Here is an 18962-nt window from a genome sequence, read left to right on the forward strand (position 1 = left end):
ATTGTTGAGCAAATTATTTGAAAAAAAATGTAACTAATTAAGATTTGAGAGCTTTCAATTCCATGAAGTCCAATTCTCTTAGAAGGTGGGTAGTGAATCGCCAATTTGGTGTTATTGTTCGTTAGAAGCGATAACAGAAAAGAGTTTGCAGCAAAAGACGTGAGAAAAAATAATGTTAATGCCCCAAGGGGCCCGTCGAAGTGAATTTGTGGCCAATTAGTTCGTTTTAAGTTGAGAGTTAAAAAATTGATTTGTGTTTTTTTGTTTTCATCTGTTATTTTTTAAAAGATAATATAAAATATAAGAAAAAGAAGAAAAGTGTTCATGAATTTGAGGAATCTATCATGGGTATGAACTCCTTAATTTACCTAAAAAAACATAGAAGTTAAAAGGAATAAATTAATAAAACCTAGTTCATGGTTTTGGTGAACAATTTTAATAAAAAATTTACAATGTAATAATTTTATTTGAGGACTTGTTACAAGGGAATTGCACTAGCGTGGTCAAGGCACATTTTCTTTTTATTTTTACTCATCATTTTTCATCCCAACCCGATCCGATTACAACCTCCGAATCCGAAAGCGCTTTGTCAAACAAACTTGTTCCCTTCCCTGACCGCTCCCGCTAACAAAAATAATCAAAACGCTGCACAGCAGGCACAGCTAATTTGTTAGTTCACTAAAATGAAAGCAAAAGAAACGTGGTAAGAGATTTTTCTGAAAAGCTGGAGAAAGATACAGGAAGAATGAAGAGAGAGACATCACTTGTTCTCGTTGCAAGTTTTTTGATGGTGAGTATGACTGCCAGCACTAGTGTAGCAGGAAACAATGTGACGTCGTTTAACGTGCTGGGTGATTCTTCAGTTGATTGTGGAGAAAACACGCTCTTTTACCCAATTCTTCATCACAATCTTTCTTTGATTCCCTGTTATAATGGGTCCGATTCCACTCTCCTTCCCCATCTTCTCGGTAACTTCTCTTTCTCTCTCTCTAGTGTTTACTCCGTTTCTTGATTCTTGTTTTTTTTTAAATGATTTTATTTTCTTCAATTTGTATGTATTAGTGGCGTCTTTGGTTTGTAATGGGTTATTGGCTTTCTTGAAAATCACTTTTTGATAAATAATAGTAGTAGTTCAATTGATTTCTAAAGCAGCCGTGCTTTCTGGGAAGCACATTTGTGAAATGCTGAGAAAAATTGGACTAAAAAATTCTCTTTGCATTTTCTTGTCTTGACTGGGGTTATTGGCTGTAATTTCGCTCTTTAAACGCGCCTACTATGAACTCGTTCTTCTAATAGGAAGCTAATTCAGGTTAGCTTCTTTGAACCCATATTTTTCATAGAGAAATCATAAACAGTCCAATTGAAGGGAATTGATTTTAGGTAAATCATCGGTGTGGTTGCAAACAACATTTAGATTTTAGACCCAAAAAAAAATTTGCTGCTTACATAGGCTCAGATCAGAAGACTAATGAACAATTACAGTCACATTTTTTATGGAGAGATTGTCTGAATTTTCGGGAAAGAAGCCTTTCACGAGAGGAGGAAAGCTGTTAAAGTGTTTTCATTTCATATTTGCTTAATTTGGTTGGTATAAGATTTATTGTGGCGCTCACTTGTTCCACTTAATGTGCATGGTTCATCACGAATGCTATTGTAGCTTTAAGATCAGGCCTTGACTGAAATACGGATACATTACCTGTTTCTTCTCCAATTATACTTCCAGCTTTATATGCTTTAGCTACTTTTAGAAGTATTATTGCTTAGTTCTACCTAATAAAATTGAAGCTGCTTAATTTTTTCTTATTTTCTTTATATTATGACAATAAGAGTCGGGGTAGTCTTAGTCTAAATGATTTAATTTTCTGTGAAGTGTGAACCTTAGTAATTTTGGAACAGTGGGAATTCATGATCTCATATTTCCCTCTTAACATTTTAATTTTGCTTGTCTTCATTACTATGAACTCTAGCTCAACCTGTTTTGTTTGTTGTTGTGCTAATTACTGTAATTGTATTATCAATGCAGCTAAAAAAAAGGGCTTACCATATCCTCCACCATTCTACAGCCAGAATGGATCAATAAACGGACTATTAAGTGGTTTGAATTATGGTTCAGCCCAAGCAACAATCATGAATCCTAGCAGCCAGAGCCATCAGTCTCTTAATCAACAGCTACGCCAAGTGTTTGAGACCTTTCAGCTTTTGCAGCTGGAACTCGGCGAGGGGAGTGCTAAAGATATCATTGAATCCTCCGTATTTTACCTTTCATTTGGCAAAGATGACTACCTTGACCTCTTTCTCCAAAGCTCCTCAGGTGTAATGGGCAAGTACAGTGGCCTAGAATTTGCTAGTATTTTGGTGGACCAGATGGTAAATGTTATGAGAGACCTGTACGATGCGAATGTGCATAGGATCATATGCATGGGAATACTGCCTTTGGGATGCACACCACGTATTGTTTGGGAGTGGCGTAATTCTACTGCTGGAGATGATGAGGGAAAGGGCTGTGTGGCCGAAGTCAATGAGCTGATTTTGCAATACAATACAATGCTAGAAGAGCGCATTATCAACCTGAACTCAGAGTTACCTAATGCTCATATAATCTTCTGTGATATATACCAAGGAATTATGCAGATGATGAACAATCCCCAATATTATGGTATGAACTCCTTTCTACACTTGTTTATTGAAGGAATTTAATTTAAAGGTGCTACAAGTCATATGGAAGCCCTAACACAAATAATGCCTGTCTGACTTACCTTCTGTCTTCTAAATTTTGATTGACTCAGAGAAATTCTGCTGCTAAATAAAATCTGGTTAGCTTAAATTAGGTTGATGAATTCATAATTCCACAACTGCTTCCTTCCATGTTTGTCCCTCAAGTTGTGCTTAAAATAAATAATTCTAGTCTAAGAATGTTAGCAAGTAAACTGTACAATATTAACTTCAGTGAGCAGACTGTGTGGATGACAGACTTGTCTGATAGCTGGCAGTTAGAAAGAACCATGGAGGTGGTACAATCTCACAGGTTCTAGTTAGTATTTGAAAAGTGAACCTAATGCTTTCGTGGTAATCATGGATCACTTTGTTCCAAGGATCACGGCATTATGTTTGATAAATTTTGCAAAAAAAATACAGACACATGATTTTATATACCCTTGGAATTTTCAGATACAGTCCTCTAACTGTCAAGAATAGAGCTTCGAGACTCATTACCTGGATATAGCCACACACGCTTGGTTCCATCTCGCTTAGTTTTCTGCATTAATTTGGAATCTGGATACATAAGCTGATTGCCACTCTTTGGCAAATAGTCCATATCAAATGACCATCAGAACAGATGAGTTAACAGCATGGTACTCTGTTTGTTTAGATTTTATGTGCTAAAATTCAAGTTTCTTTTATTCTTGATACATGAGATCGGTGTATAGGAGGAAATCAGGAACTCATCTGATGAGAAGTAAGCAGAGGAGTCGAGGAATGCTATCCCTAACTTTCTGAAATGAGTAATTGTTGATAATATAATTTTGTTGGTCATGAATGCAGGATTTGAGGATCCAAAGACTGCCTGCTGTGGTCTTGGTTTGTATGGTGCAATGATCGGATGCCTTTCTGTAGAGATGGCTTGCGAGCGAGATTCTGATTATATCTGGTGGGATCTCTACAACCCTACAAAAGCTGTCAACGCCTTGCTTGCCGATTCAGCCTGGTCAGGCCGACCTCTGTTTGATATTTGTCGCCCCATCTCCGTCCGGGCCCTTGTCTTCACAACACCGTCACATTCCGACTGAGAGCAGGCACGTTGCAGATGTATGCTTTAACAGCAAAATCTAAAATAGCTTTTAATTGGTGCAGCAACAATTTTACTACATGTTGTCTGTCATACTGTAAATTGAAAATGCTCAAATGTAAATTTGCATAGACATGCATCAATGTTAATGCAGTTGTCTTTTGACAAATTGTTGGGACAAAAAACAAAAAAAAAGGTTCTTGAAAGAGTCTTGATAGGAAAAAACAAATCAAAAGTGCCCATCAGATTAAAATAATAATATCACTTTTCATCAGATTAAAATATTAATTTCACTTTGCTCCACTCACTCTCTTTACTCTGTAGTCTATACTAAGGTAGTGTTTACTTTTTAAAGTGGGAGTATGGAGTGTGAATTTCTTCCACTCCAGTGTTTACTTACCTTAAAAAAGGGAGGAGTGGGAGTGGGAATCCGTGGGTCCCACCTAATTTTGGAGTGGGGAGTGGGATTCCCACTCCCATGGAGAGAGGTGGGAGTGAGAATCCACTCCCCCCTCTTCCTATTTTATCCTTATAATTAAAATAAATAAATAATATTTAATAAAATAAATAAATAAATAATATCATATTTAATAAAATAAATAATATCATATTTATTAAAAATAATAATTATATCATATTTATTTTATTAAATTTAATAAAATAAAAATAAATAAATATTATATTTAAATTAATAATATTAAACATTAATTTTAATAAATATTATTTATTTATTTAATTAATAATAATAAATATTTTATTCTAAAAAATATTAATTTTGTACTATATTATCAATAATAATATTTTATTTGTGTTGCTATTATTAATAATTTTTATTCACATAATTTAAATTAAAATAATAAAAAATTATGATTTACATAATTAAGAATATTAGTAATTATTATTAATTTATAAATATAATAAAATATTTATTTTATTTTCCAAATATATTTTTTATTAATTTTTTAATTACAAATTATAATTCTGTACATAAGGATAAAATTATAATTTAAAATAATTTACTCTCAATCTAAGATAAAGTAAACAAATAATTAGAATTCTGATTGACAATTCATACTTTTATTTAGTCTAAATAAACACCCTACTCTCACTCTCACTCCACACTCCTAATCCAAAGATTTCAACTCCTCAAAATTCCCACTCCAGTAAAAAAAGTAAGGCGAGCAACTGCAACAAATACAAATACACTAATACAGTCTCAAGGCTCAACTCACTTGTTCTTTGCATTTCAATGGCGCATTCACTACCTCACTCCCACGCCGCCACCTTCTTCTCTCCTCTCTTGACCAGAAAATCACACAAGCCTCGTCGTGCCTGTCTCGCCATCACAGCCAACGCGCCTCTCCCAGGCCGCAAGCTGCGCGCCGCCGTGATAGGCGGAGGCCCAGCTGGATCCTCCGCGGCGGAGGCTCTGGCGGCGGGCGGAGTTGAGACTTTCCTCTTCGAGCGCAGCCCTTCGACCGCCAAGCCATGCGGCGGGGCCATCCCTCTGTGCATGCTAGAAGAGTTCTCGATCCCCCTCCACCTCATCGACCGCCACGTCACCAGGATGAAGATCATCTCCCCCTCTAACCTCACCGTCGATTTCGGTGCAAAGACTCTCAAACCCGACGAGTACATCCCCATGCTCCGCCGCGAAGTGCTGGATTCCTTCCTCCGCTCGCGCGCCCAGTCACGCGGCGCCCACCTCCTCCACGCTCTCGTCACGGCCGTCGACCTCCCGTCTTCTTCCTCCCCCACCGCTCCCTACGTCGTACACCACACGATCGACAACTCCAAGCGCACTCTGGCCGTCGACGTCATCGTCGGCGCCGACGGGGCGCACAGCCGCGTGGCCAAATCCATAAAAGCCGGAGGTTACACGTGCGCCATCGCTTTCCAGGAGAGAATCAAACTGCCGGACGATAAAATGGAATACTACAAAGACCTCGCTGAGATGTACGTGGGGAACGACGTGTCGCCCGACTTTTACGCGTGGGTGTTCCCCAAATGCGACCACGTGGCAGTGGGCACGGGCACGGTGCGCGCGAAGCAGGATATCAAACTCTATCAAAGAGGGATCAGGGAAAGAGTCAGGCAAAAGATCAAGGGTGGGAGGGTGATGAAAGTGGAGGCCCACCCGATACCGGAACACCCACGTGGCGTGCGGGTGTCGGGACGCGTGGCGCTCGTAGGAGACGCGGCTGGCTACGTGACAAAATGTTCGGGCGAAGGAATCTATTTTGCTGCAAAATCAGGGAGGATTTGTGGGGAGGCAATAGTGAAGGCTTCGGAAGGAGGAGATACAATGATAAGCGAGAGTGATTTGAAGAGGGAATATTTGAGAAAATGGGATGACGAGTATTTGATGACGTACAGGTTTCTGGATCTGTTGCAGAGAGTATTTTATGGAAGCAATGTGGGGAGGGAAGCATTGGTGGAGTTGTGCGGGGATGAATACGTGCAGAGAATGACGTTTGATAGTTATTTGTATAAGAAGTTGGCTGAAGGCAGTAGATTTCAAGATGTCAAAATGGTTATGAAAACTATTGGGAGTTTTATGAGGTGCAATATTGTTGGAAGGGAAATGGAGGCCTTCAAATTTAAGGTGTAACGTGGGGCAATTGGCTTATGCCAAGTCACAATGGCCCATGGTTGATTTTCTTTTTCCTTTCGGCTTTTGAATCCAGTATTTTGCGGTGGTTGTTGATTTGTATTTGCATTTTGCAATGGAAGTCAAGTAACTTAACAGAGGTTTTCATTTGTAATAAAAATAATCCATTTTAAAGGTAGATCTTGGGGACGTAAGTTGCCCCCTTTGGATGCACTGCCCATCATCATTGAAATTCCAGTTCTCCGATAAGACCATTAGTTTCGAGACGGCTGGAAAATAGTGAACAAATTCGTCGCACATGGGGTCAAAGTTTCGGATATTGCCGGACGAACTCTTGAGACCGCGATTTACTCAAATCTAGCATCACATTTCAGCCATGAGCGGCCAATCATGCTACACGCGCAACGTGTGATGAAGGTTGTAGCTATCACCTCCGTGCACCCGAAGCATATTTGCTCCGTTGGATGGATCATTGGATTGCGATTTTTTCGATGCTGGCATTGTTTCATAAGCTTGAATCTCGTTGGTGGCGGAAAGTGGCTCTCCACCGGAGATGGTTTGGTTTAAGTCTTATTTTTCTTTATTTAATAAAATTCCAATAAATATTTCGTAATTAATAAATTAATTAAAGTTAAAATATTGACACAAGTTTATTTTGGGGTAAAAAAATAATTAGAGAGGGTAAAAGTGAGACATATAGTAACTTATAATTGGATTATCAAATAATCAACTTTTGGAAATTATAATTTCCTACCTTTAAGAATCAATAATAAAATTGATTATTCGATAATCACATTGTGTAATAATCACTTATGAAACCAAATTTAATTTAAATGCTAACTTTTCAAATAAATGATTATTAAATGGCGCCTAAACAAGAAGAAAAATTTTGAAAGGAGATTATAAGTTTAAATAAGCATTTTTTGCTATTAGATAGGATATACCAAACATGCATTTACGCCATTTCAGAATTGCGGTGTTTGATGAGATAAATTGTTTCTATTATGTAGAAAAATACATTGCTAACTAAAAATAAATAAATTGAAGTTTGGTAAATTATGTTGTTGTGGTTGTTGGGAGTTTAAAAAATAGAGTATATATGTTTGGTAAATTTAAGGTAAAAATGTTGTTTATATAATGACTAAAATAAATATAATTTTAAATTATCTTTTATTTATATATTAGGATTTATGAAAAAATAAGAAATTATTATTATTTTGTTAAAATATTAAAATCACAATAGAAATTTAAAAAACATGTGATGACTTATTTAATCATCTGTTTATAAAAAGTACTCCTTTACTTATTTTAACAATATCTTTAAAAAAGAGTGAAGCTATAAAATAAGTATTTTTTAAAAATTTTATTAAACACTAATTTTTTAATCAAAATTTATAAAATAAATTATTTATGATATTTGAACCGCAATTTTAAAAGGAACAGTAGTCAAATTGATTTGTTAAGGGAATTTGCTTAATTTTTTTATTATTAAAAAAAAAAGCAAGCAAGTAAAAATTGGTTGCAATTACAAAAATAACCTGTAGTACATTACTGGAGATATCATCAAGCTGGTGCAGCGACGGTCATGCTTCGTAGGCTTTAAACGACATGAGTATATAAACCCTAAGACAATCCCTCCAATAAATTAAACCCAAAGTCACAGCAATCACTAGAAACAACTAGTCACTGCGCAGTACACACTTGGGATCTCGTCAGTGTTATTGAACTTGAGTAAGGGGTAAAAAAAAAAAAAATCAAACCCTAGCGTTCTCTCATAAACTTCATTTCGATTTCAATCTCAACAATGGCAGCCATGATGGTAAGTACAAATTTACACACGCTAAAATGCTCTCACTCTTTACGATTACTCGTGTATGTGTATGTTTCAGTGACTGACTATTTCGAAAAATGTGTGTTAACAAAAACGAAACGAGCAGCAGCCGCAGATCATTTTATTGAAAGAAGGAACCGACACGTCGCAAGGAAAGGCTCAGTTGGTGAGCAACATAAACGCGTGCACGGCGGTGGCTGATGTGGTGAGGTCGACGCTGGGCCCCAGAGGGATGGACAAGTTGATACACGACGACAAGGGCACCGTTACCATCTCTAACGACGGCGCCACCATCATGAAGCTTCTCGACATCGTCCATCCCGCCGCCAAGATTCTCGTTGACATCGCCAAGTCTCAGGACTCTGAAGTCGGCGACGGTACCACCACTGTGGTTCTGCTTGCGGCCGAGTTCTTGAGGGAGGCCAAGCCTTTTATTGAGGATGGAGTTCACCCTCAGAATTTGATTAGGAGTTTTCGCAACGCCAGCTATAAGGTATGCCATAAGCCATTGTTCCAACTTGTTTCGATTTTCCTTTCGGTTTCATTTTTATTTTTTATTTTTTGAAATTTTATTGATTTTTTTTTTTTTACTTTGGTTTTATGGTTGTAGGCGATTCAGAAGATCAAGGAATTGGCTAAAAGCATAGAGGGTCAAAGTTTAGAAGAGAAGAAAAGACTATTGTCAAAATGTGCTGCCACTACGCTTTCTTCTAAACTTATTGGTGGTGAAAAAGAGTTTTTTGCTTCAATGGTTGTAGATGCTGTTGGTGCAATTGGCGATGGTGATAGGTTGAATATGATTGGAATCAAGAAGGTATTGGATTTTTGGTTTCTTTGTCTATATTTGCATATGTCCCTCATTTGTTGTATTTCTTCAATAACCTATGTGCTCTGCATGTTAAAACAAACCTACATGTTAAAATAAACCACATAGGGTGAATGTAACAGCATCTCGGATTGTATCTAAAGGAACCTTATGGATGGCCATTATGTTTCCAGGTAGTAAATATTAAGATAATTTTGTCAGTTACATGAGACCTGTTTCTAAGTTGCAGGCTAAACTGTTGCTTGTAGTGTTTCTTCTTATTTTAAAAGTTCATATAAGTTTTATGTTCTGGCATGATGATATCTGCAGCACAGAGGGTTGGGGATAAGAAATATAGATTGTCAATTTCTTGATAAGCTTTATGGCATTGTTTCTTCTTATTATCCCCCCTCGCCATTAATATCTTTCAATGTTGCCGATTATGATAAGCTTGCTACATTTTATTTTTCTGTTATTATTTTGCTTGTCTTCACCCGAACTTCAATAGGAAATGAGTTAACACTTTGGGCCCCATTATTTTCAATTTTTTGGATGAGAAACAAATACTTGATTTAAAGTTGACCATTTCTTATGTTGTAAGGCATTATGTTTTTCTTTTGTTTTAAGTTTTTATAGCCTTATTCTCTTTAATATTCTTGTTTGTAAGATTGTTATTGGCCGGAAATAATGTTTTGAATCTAGTCTGACAGGAAATTGGTTGTTTCTACAGGTTCCAGGTGGTACCATGCGGGATTCCTTTCTAGTAAATGGTGTTGCTTTTAAGAAGACATTTTCGTATGCAGGCTTTGAACAGCAACCAAAGAAGTTTTTAAACCCAAAGATACTCTTATTGAACATTGAGTTGGAACTGAAATCTGAGAAAGAAAATGCTGAGATAAGGTAATTTTGTTTTGTTTGCTCTATATGCATACACCTTCCAGAAGAGCAATTATCTTGTCCTGTTGACAATTATCTTGCCATTAATATCTTTCTATCCCAACCTGGTGCAGACTTTCAGATCCATCACAGTATCAATCAATTGTTGATGCAGAATGGAATATCATTTATGAAAAGTTGGATAAATGTGTACAGAGTGGGGCCAAAGTTGTTCTTTCACGGCTTGCTATTGGTGATCTAGCCACGCAGGTTTTTGAGTTTCCTTCCTAGTTTCAAACTTCACCTGCAACTCTAATTGTTTGTTTATTTATGTTCAATTAAAAAAATGTGGAAAAAGGATTTGGATATTTGTATTCACACAAATGAAGACGAATATGCAAATATTCCTGAGTGTTAGTAGGGTTTTGACCCATTTTAGCCAGACAACTGTTGTAGTCTTAGGTGGGGTGTATGTCCCATAACATTAGCTGTGTTGGTCTGTTTCAACATGATGCTTGTAGATGAAATGGGCATTGGTGGGAAAATAACCCCCCCTCCATTGACAAGAAATTGGCTGGAAAATGATCTGAACATGTTTATGAAGATTCATTATTTTATATCTTTAATATATGTATATTACTTTCTGTAAATATGGACTTTGTAGAACGGTTTATGTAAATATTTCACTAAATATTATGGTTTGTTTGTCACAGTATTTTGCAGACCGAGATATTTTCTGCGCTGGTCGTGTGGCTGAAGAAGATCTGCTACGTGTTGCTGCTGCAACTGGTGGAACTGTGCAGACATCTGTTAACAATGTTGTTGATGAGGTGATGTTATCATATCCATTTACATACATTTGGCGAAATTATTATTTTTTTTTTCTGAATTGAAAGTTGGACATTTTTGTCCTCTAGGTTCTTGGTACTTGTGAACATTTTGAGGAAAGGCAAGTTGGAAATGAGAGGTTTAATATCTTTAGTGGATGCCCATCAGGGAGGACAGCTACTATAGTACTTCGTGGTGGAGCTGACCAGGTACTTCAACTTTTAAATAGTGTGAGACTTATTTGTATCATCAATCATGTTGACAATCGACTTTTGTTGGTCCACCATAGTTCATTGAAGAAGCCGAGAGGAGTTTACATGATGCAATTATGATTGTTAGAAGAGCTACGAAGAATTCCACTGTAGTTGCTGGTGGTGGTGCTATAGATGTAAGGTTTTATCATATATGATTTATCATGGTACAGTGTATCAGATGAAGGGTTTTATCAGATATGATTTATCATGGTACAGTGTATCTTCTTAGTGTATTCCGGCCTTGAGGAGTTGTTTTTGGTTGCAGATGGAGATAAGTAAATACTTGAGGCAGGAATCCCGCGCAATAGCCGGGAAGTCTCAGTTTTTTATCAACTCTTATGCAAAAGCTCTCGAGGTGGGTGGTGATGGATTTCACGTTTCAGGTTTTATGTAGATTGTATTGTTTGCTTGGCCATCCGTAGGAGCTATATAGTGCTTTGTGGTTGAAACTTTGGTGGTTTTTTTTTTTTTAAATGAGACTTCTTAAATGTTGTCTTGAATAAACTTTGGCTAAAACATTAATAACATTAATCAAATGTTGACTCAGACCGGGCCAAAGGGGGGAAGGGGAGGAAGAAAGAAAGAGAGAACAAACTTAACAATTGAGTTCATAAATTTTGTTCTTCTTAGGATTTGATGTTCATTTTCTTATGTATTTAAACATTTAGAGTCTAAATGGTCATGAGTACCTGAGTATCTTTGCAAGCCAGAAACTTAGCAAAGCAATAGCGTTCTTCGATCAATAGAAACTCCTCCACTGCTCGTACTGGAAACATCAGAGGTGCTGGAGCTTGCAAAAGTCTTTAAGTATGCAATAATTTATCTCTCTTTAGTTTGGAGAATTAATGTCTCATAACAAAGTTCTTCTTGGTGCTTTGGGTTGCACTAACACCTCCTACTGTATGGCCTCGTAGTTCATAATACGAGTAAGAAAATTCTAGTTTCTTTGGGAATCTTGATTGATTTAACTGAAGAATAATGTTTGTAAGCATCTTTGTCATGATGCTGTTATCTGGTTCTTTTTTTTTTTAAGTGTTTCAGGGAAAAAAGTTAACATCTATTAGGTTCTTTAGGTCCTCCATCATTTCTTGTTATACGTGAAAAAAATCAGTTTCTTCTACATATGGGATAACATTAGAAGTGTCAATATCTTGGGAACTGCTAAGGCAAATGCTAGTTAAAAAATATCAGAATATATCTTTTTCTTTTCTCCTTTGTGGGATGATGATTTGCTGGTGCTTTTCTCAAAGAGTAATAGTACATCTGATCGATAGTTTTTATGAGATATTTTTCCTCATGATGCAGGTTATCCCACGCCAGTTGTGTGACAATGCTGGATTTGATGCTACTGATGTGCTGAATAAATTAAGACAGAAACATGCGCTTCCAACTGGTTAGTCTTTTCTATATTTGTATTTAGAGTCACGACAATCAATTTATTAATTGGTGTAACCAATCGATGCAAAGTGTCTAAATGTGGATACAGTGCCAACTTTTCCCTGGTTCGGTGGTTATCGATAGCCAATTGTTTTGCTGGCCATATATTCTGGTTCTTAAATGTTTAGTAAGTCTTTGTCGATGTACGGTTCCATGGAATTTTTTTTTATTTTTTTTTGGGGTACTGGGGTACGTAGCTTGCTCATGTTTTTGTAATATTAATTTTTAAATTACACCTTTCAAAAAACAAGACAATCTAAATTACAATTAGTCTCCAAGTCCTATCAACCGGTTGGTGAGGGGAAAAAATCTTAAAACTGTGTATGCTTTTTAACAGGTGAGGGTGCCCCTTATGGAGTGGATATCAACACTGGTGGAATTGCAGATTCATTTGCTAACTTTGTCTGGGAGCCAGCAGTTGTCAAGGTAACTGTCTATCTTCAATTTCTTGATAACAGGGAATATCATATTTGTTTTGATATTTACGGTGTTGCTTAATGTTGCAGATCAATGCTATAAATGCTGCTACTGAGGCAGCATGCCTTATCTTGAGTGTGGATGAGACAGTAAAGAACCCTAAGGTAGTCTGCAAACAGATCTTTTTGTTGAAAGTGTTTTTCATGCCAAATTTGGTAAACATTCTTATATGTCAAGATTGTGGTTTGATGGGGACTTGTTAGAGATCAGGAATAAGGGAGAGAAGAGCAAGATGAGCGATAGATATAATGAAGCACTCTGAAGGCAGAACCATTGTAAGAAGAATATACACAACTAGAAGATAGAATTAGAAGAAATAGAGACAAGAAGATTAGTCTAGCAAAATTAGTATAACTCTGTAACTAAACACAAATCCCAACGAAATCAACTCTCTATAATTCTACTGAGACAGAGATATGTATTTGACTACTTTCTTGTAAACACCAGGATTCTAAGGGCGTAAAACTTGGGAATTTTGATCTACCTTGTCCAAAATCTTGTAAAGACCTTATTAAAGCCTCTAACTTGTCATGTAACCAATGATTTGCAATTGCCTAGATAAAGCCGTTTCAGAAAAATAAGATACAATAGCCATAGATAAAGCCAATTCATAAAAATAAGATGCAATGACCATCGATAAAAGCTTAATCGGACTTGAATACAACTGCGTAATTGCAAGACCAGTGACAAAATGACTAACTAATAAGGACCTACACTAGGATGCCAAATAAGTGTCCCCATGATGATGTTCCATGCCATAACCATGTTTTAATTAAGATTTTTTTGAAACCATAACATATTGCATTGCATTGTCGTGATATGTGTTCTCAGTGCTTGAAACAATTTGTTCTAGATATTAGCAGTTGCTTAATTTGCTTATTCAGCATCTATTTAGCTCTTTTGGTTGAAGAATCAGCTAATATGAATATGAATAACTGGCGATTACAGTTTTGCCTTGTTAATGTTCTGCGTGTCTGATGGCTTGCTGTTGTTTGATGATGCAGTCTGAAAGTGCACAAGGTGAAGCTGCCGCGAGTGCCATGGGCGGCAGAGGGCGTGGTCGTGGGAGGGGCATGCGCAGGCGATGAGCTTACGATATTTCAAGTCTTGAATGTCTTTTTTGATGGTGAATTGGGGGTGCTGATTCGATTAGATTTTCCTCATCTTTTGTAGTCTCTCTATGTTGTGTTTCCAAGTGTAATTGAAAATTTAACAGACTGGTGGTTACCCTCAGCCAGTTATGCCATTTGCGTTTGTTGTTGTTTGGTGAAGGCAACGAGCCAACGAGACTATAGTTTTGTCCCATTGTGGAATTATGGCCGTGGTTTTTATTATGTTAAATGGGTTTTCTTCTACTCTTTTGACCTTTGGTTTCTTCTTGCCCTTGCTGCCAAAAAAATGGAACCCTCTTTTGTTTTTAGAACCTTGATGGCATATCTGACACTGACTATTTATTTTATTCAATCGATATTTTGTTAGAATTACGGCAGTGGCTCATATTTGTTTTGTTTTCCAACTATTTAGATAAAGAATTTTCTTCGTTTGCTCTTATTAAACAGTTAATCTCAGTTCATCGAGAAGGCAGCTTTTTGTGCAGATAAGTCCGTATTTTATAATCTTTCCTTTTTTAAAAAATAATTTATTTCCTCATTGCAAATAGGTCGAGTGTATTCTACTTGTCCATGTTCGATTCTTTCGTAAATTTATAGGATTATTTCAATATTTTCAAATAGGTCGATTATTAAAATGCTAAATTTTATTAACAAACTATAACCCCAGCGTAATTAAAGATAAAGAGCACGAATTCTGTTAGGGGACTGTTGGGGGGCGCCTGTCGCACCACTGTTGCTAAGAATTCTGTCAGGGGGATTATGAGTTGGTTAATTTTTTATTTTTTTTGTTGATGCGAGATTCTGGTTGCCTTCTCTTCCAAGACCAGGAATTCTGCTCGATCAACTCTGCCACGACCAGGACTCTCCTCGTAAGGTTTCTTCTCCAAAAGTTCCTGCGTACACAAAGCAGGTCAGAGTACGCCGGTTGTTTTTTCGGCGTAAACTCTCCGACGCTCAAGTCAGATATGAAGGTTCTGGGAATATTCGCCACGAATCTTATGGCTTCTCCTTAGTTTCAGTTCTTAGAGCTCTCTTTTTTTAGTTCTCATAGTAAAAATTCTAATCCTTTTACTTTCGTTGGCTACCTTTTTATAGGCTTCCTCTGAATCCCGGTCTTCCGTAGTCCACGCCCATTATTCTCCCCACCCTGGGATGTGGATGCCCCATTATCGTCATTGTGGGTGGATGGAGATGGACTTCGTGCCTTGATTCTCGGATAGGAATGGACGTCTTGCCAACTGCCGTTGACTGGGTCTCCTCACCTCGACCCCTAGCAGGAATGGCCTTATGCCTCTAACAGGAAATCCGGCCTCGTGAATGGCATATTCGTGGACGAGCAGAATATTCCTGCTCCTTTTCCTCAGCTACCAAGCTCTTACAGGACACACCTGTTCGCAGAACTCTGCCACCAAATATTTGCTCATCACGTCTGGTCTCGTCGAAATATTTCTCTCAAACATTTTTCATATATTAAAATTAGAGTAATGATACAACCACAAACTCTTGTACAAACTTATTTTGTACAAACTGATGTGGCATGATAAGATTGGTTGAATTAAATATCACTTGGCCCACATGATTTGTTTTTATTAATTTATATTTTCATTCAACCAATGAATTAATGCCACGTCAGTTTGTACAAAATAAATTTGTACAAGAGTTTGTGGCTGTATCATTACTCTTAAAATTAATGTAGCTCTTCATAGATTACGTGTTGATGATGATGATAATTTGATCATAATTAAGTGATCAGTATTCAATCACATTGAAGAATTTGTTTCTAAGTTATGGACATTTTTTTTTAATGGGCCTATTTAATTAACAATCCAAGAATCTTTATGTTTAGGCAGTACTCAAAACTTTCTAAACATTTTGGTGCGAAGCCTAGGGGCAGCAATAGTTGGCTTGGTCCATTCTATGTATGTTAAAAAAAAAAAAAAAAAAACCGCGTATGCTTCGTCCCCAAGGAATTAGTATAATTTTTCTTTTTGATTTATTAGTTTAAAGACTAATCCTATACAAGAAAGGAAAATCTAATATTAATGTATAGACGCATATCACAGCGAATTGATAACCATGTTTATATAATGCTTTAACAAAGGTTCTCTCCTCTTCTCCATGGAGTTCTCTTTCAAGAAATTGAAATTGGTAATTCGCTTCTCTCTTCTTAAAATTTTTATGCGTATATATATATATATATCTGTATAGTGCTTTAATTAGTAGCAATTCTTGATTAAATTGATAGCTTTTAGCTATTTAATTTATATTATTTCATTACATGTAGTTTCACAGCAAAAGATTTAATAAGAGAATGAAGTGGTGCGGTCACTGTCTTAGACTTTGCATGGTGACCCGTTGTGGTGGATTCATGTAAGTAATTATTATTATTATTATTTTTAAGTAGTTATAAATTAGGTTAGTCTTTTTAATTTACATGACTGTTGTTGCTCTCTGTAGATGCTGTTCAATTTGTGGGAAGATACTAGCAGATTGGAGCACCGAGCAGAAAAAATACAAGATGATGATGAGGCGTAGAAGACATAAAAAGAATCAGAAATAGATAGATACTTACGTTGCAGAATCAAGTTGACATTTAGGATAGACGTGTTCTTCCAACAAGCAACATAACGATTGTATATAGTGTCCTCATTTTAGTTTAAACCAATTAGGGTTACCCAGATCTATTCTCTAAGCATGGCAATGAATTATTTTATAATCACCTTTATTATTGTTGACATGAATCAATAATTTTTCATTTTAAACATTACATTTCTCTTTCACTGTGTCAAGAATAAGTTGAGTATAACAGCAGACTACCGAAACTGCATTGGCTTACTATGACAAATTAGGGACCTCAAAGGCTACACCTAGGGTGTTGACCTCTAAATCTCTAATCTGATACAGCGTCGTACTCAGAGCTCGAATTACATGGACAAAATGTGCGTCAAGCTAATGCTAGCTGTAAATAAGGTGACGTCGAGAATGGGAGGAAGTTCATCAAAAGCTCCAAATTGGAACTGCATTTCGCGTGTATATCCAAGATCCTTGAGATGGGCAGCCATAGCTTTGTTCATGGGTGGTGGTCCACACCGTAATATCTGCACCAGATAGTAGATTGGTGCTCATGGTTATTAGTAGGGGTGTTCAGAATCTGATCCGATCCGTTCAATCTGTCTGATCCGCAAAAATCCGATCCGTATAAATCCGATCCGTGGATTGGTGGATTGGATTGGATTGAAATTTTAAAAATCCGCAGTCGGTGGATTGGATATGGATTTACTTCTGTGAATCCGCAAAAATCCGTGAATCCGCAAAAAAATATATTTATTTATTTATTTTAAAAAATATTATAAATATAATATTACATAATTATATAAACACTATAATTTAATTTAGTCATTATTTAATAAAATTATAAAATAAAAAATATTAAATTAATAATTAAAAAAATTAAAGTAAAGTAAAGTTATTAAGTAAAGTAACATAACAATCATTATCTAATAAAAAAAATATGAAATCGGTCAAAAATTATTGAAATAAAGTCAAAAGTTAAAGCTTTTGTCAAAAAAAAAAATAACAATGACATAAAGTAGATAACGCCAAAAGCAACTAGCATTAGCAATTTAGCATAACCCAAAATCGCAAATCAGTGGTCACTCTGCAAACGAAAAAAAAACCCTAAGCTGCTTCCTGCTTCCCTGCCATCACAGTCACACGCACAATATCGACGAGTATTATTAAATCTTATCACGGTGTGTCTATCTCCTTCTTCAGGTACAGTACTCGTAAATATTCTCCTAATTTATTATTTTGATTTTATCTTCGATAACATTTATTCTGATTTTTTTTAATTATTATTATGTATCTTCTTTTTTATCAATGGTGACTTGAGATAATGATTTTGATATTCTTTTATTAATAATAAGGTTGTTGGGGATTGAGGAAGAGAATTATTTGTTGATTATATGTCCTAATTCGGTTGCTTTTGCTTTTTATTCTGTGGTAAAATTGAATCTGTTAATTTCTTGTTTGATGGGCTATTTTTTTAAAAAATGAAGATTAAAGAATTTTTGTTGGGGGTGTTTGAATCATGTTGCTTCTGTGGATCTAACAATCATATTACTTTTTCTGGATGTAACACGCGAATTTCATGATTTTTCTTTTTGGTGGTGTAGATGACTTCTCAATTTGATAAAGGAAAACGCGTAGCTGTAGATTCAACCCCCCCAAGTTCTAAATCATCCAGTAATGCTGAAGGTACGCCCAATAAATCCACTACTTCAGAAGCTTGGGAGCATTTTATCCAATTAAGTTCTGATCCACTGCATCCTAGATCCAAATGTCGATATTGTGGAAAAGAATATAAATGTGGTTTTCATAAAGGAACATCTAATTTATTGGGTCATATAAGAGAGAGGTGTCTAAAATATCCCGGTCGAGCTCGAGTGGACAAAAAACAAAAAATTTTGTCTTACCAACCAGTGAAAATTGGAGAGCCATGTAGCCTTGTATCAACGACATATAATGTTGAGGCTTGTAGGGAAGCAATTGCTAAGTTTGTTATAAAAGATGAGATGTCATTTAGAGTTGTAGAGGGTGAAGGGTTTAGGGAAATGTTGGGAGTTTTTGAAAATAGATTTAAAGTACCATCTCGCACTACTATTGCTCGTGATATTTTGCAACTTTACAAAAAAACAAAGAAAGATTTGACTGATTTTTTTGTTAGTAGTCATCAAAGAGTTTGCCTCACTACAGACACATGGACTTCAGCTCAAAATCTTTGTTATATGTGTCTTACAGCTCACTTTATTGATGATAATTGGACATTGCACAAAAAAATATTGAATTTTTGTCAAGTTGCTGACCATAAAGGTGAAACAATTGGTAGGCAAATTGAAACATGCCTATTAGATTGGGGTATTGAGAGAGTTTTTACAGTAACGG

The 18962-nt window shown here is 36.2% G+C and overlaps 3 protein-coding genes across 4 annotated transcripts; all 3 read left to right on the forward strand.

Annotated features, from left to right (window-relative positions):
* Window positions 1-492: 492 nt before the first annotated feature.
* LOC102628394 (GDSL esterase/lipase At5g37690-like) lies at window positions 493-4075 on the forward strand. The gene is made up of 3 exons (XM_006470127.4): window positions 493-968; window positions 2024-2656; window positions 3544-4075. The coding sequence occupies exons 1-3, from the start codon at window positions 746-748 to the stop codon at window positions 3786-3788; spliced, it is 1101 nt and encodes a 366-aa protein (XP_006470190.2). The 5' UTR covers window positions 493-745; the 3' UTR covers window positions 3789-4075.
* Window positions 4076-4937: 862 nt separating this feature from the next.
* Window positions 4938-6576, forward strand: LOC102606922 (geranylgeranyl diphosphate reductase, chloroplastic-like). Its single transcript, XM_006470402.4, has one exon. The coding sequence runs from the start codon at window positions 5037-5039 to the stop codon at window positions 6396-6398; it is 1362 nt and encodes a 453-aa protein (XP_006470465.3). The 5' UTR covers window positions 4938-5036; the 3' UTR covers window positions 6399-6576.
* Window positions 6577-7986: 1410 nt separating this feature from the next.
* On the forward strand, window positions 7987-14261 carry LOC102627908 (T-complex protein 1 subunit eta). Of its 2 annotated transcripts, none has more exons than XM_006470125.3 (13): window positions 7987-8217; window positions 8336-8722; window positions 8840-9043; window positions 9765-9934; window positions 10045-10180; window positions 10624-10740; window positions 10828-10947; window positions 11028-11126; window positions 11258-11347; window positions 12298-12385; window positions 12767-12855; window positions 12936-13010; window positions 13911-14261. In XM_006470125.3, exons 1-13 carry the CDS (start codon window positions 8203-8205, stop codon window positions 13992-13994), a joined length of 1674 nt encoding a protein of 557 aa, XP_006470188.2. In that variant the 5' UTR covers window positions 7987-8202; the 3' UTR covers window positions 13995-14261. The 2 variants fall into 2 exon arrangements, with proteins under 2 accessions (XP_006470188.2, XP_024950966.2); XM_025095198.2 differs by lacking the exon at window positions 13911-14261 and adding an exon at window positions 13110-13380.
* Window positions 14262-18962: the final 4701 nt, after the last annotated feature.

The sequence above is a fragment of the Citrus sinensis genome, chromosome 2 (genome assembly GCF_022201045.2).
Source record: "Citrus sinensis cultivar Valencia sweet orange chromosome 2, DVS_A1.0, whole genome shotgun sequence".
Classification (NCBI taxonomy): Eukaryota; Viridiplantae; Streptophyta; class Magnoliopsida; order Sapindales; family Rutaceae; genus Citrus; species Citrus sinensis.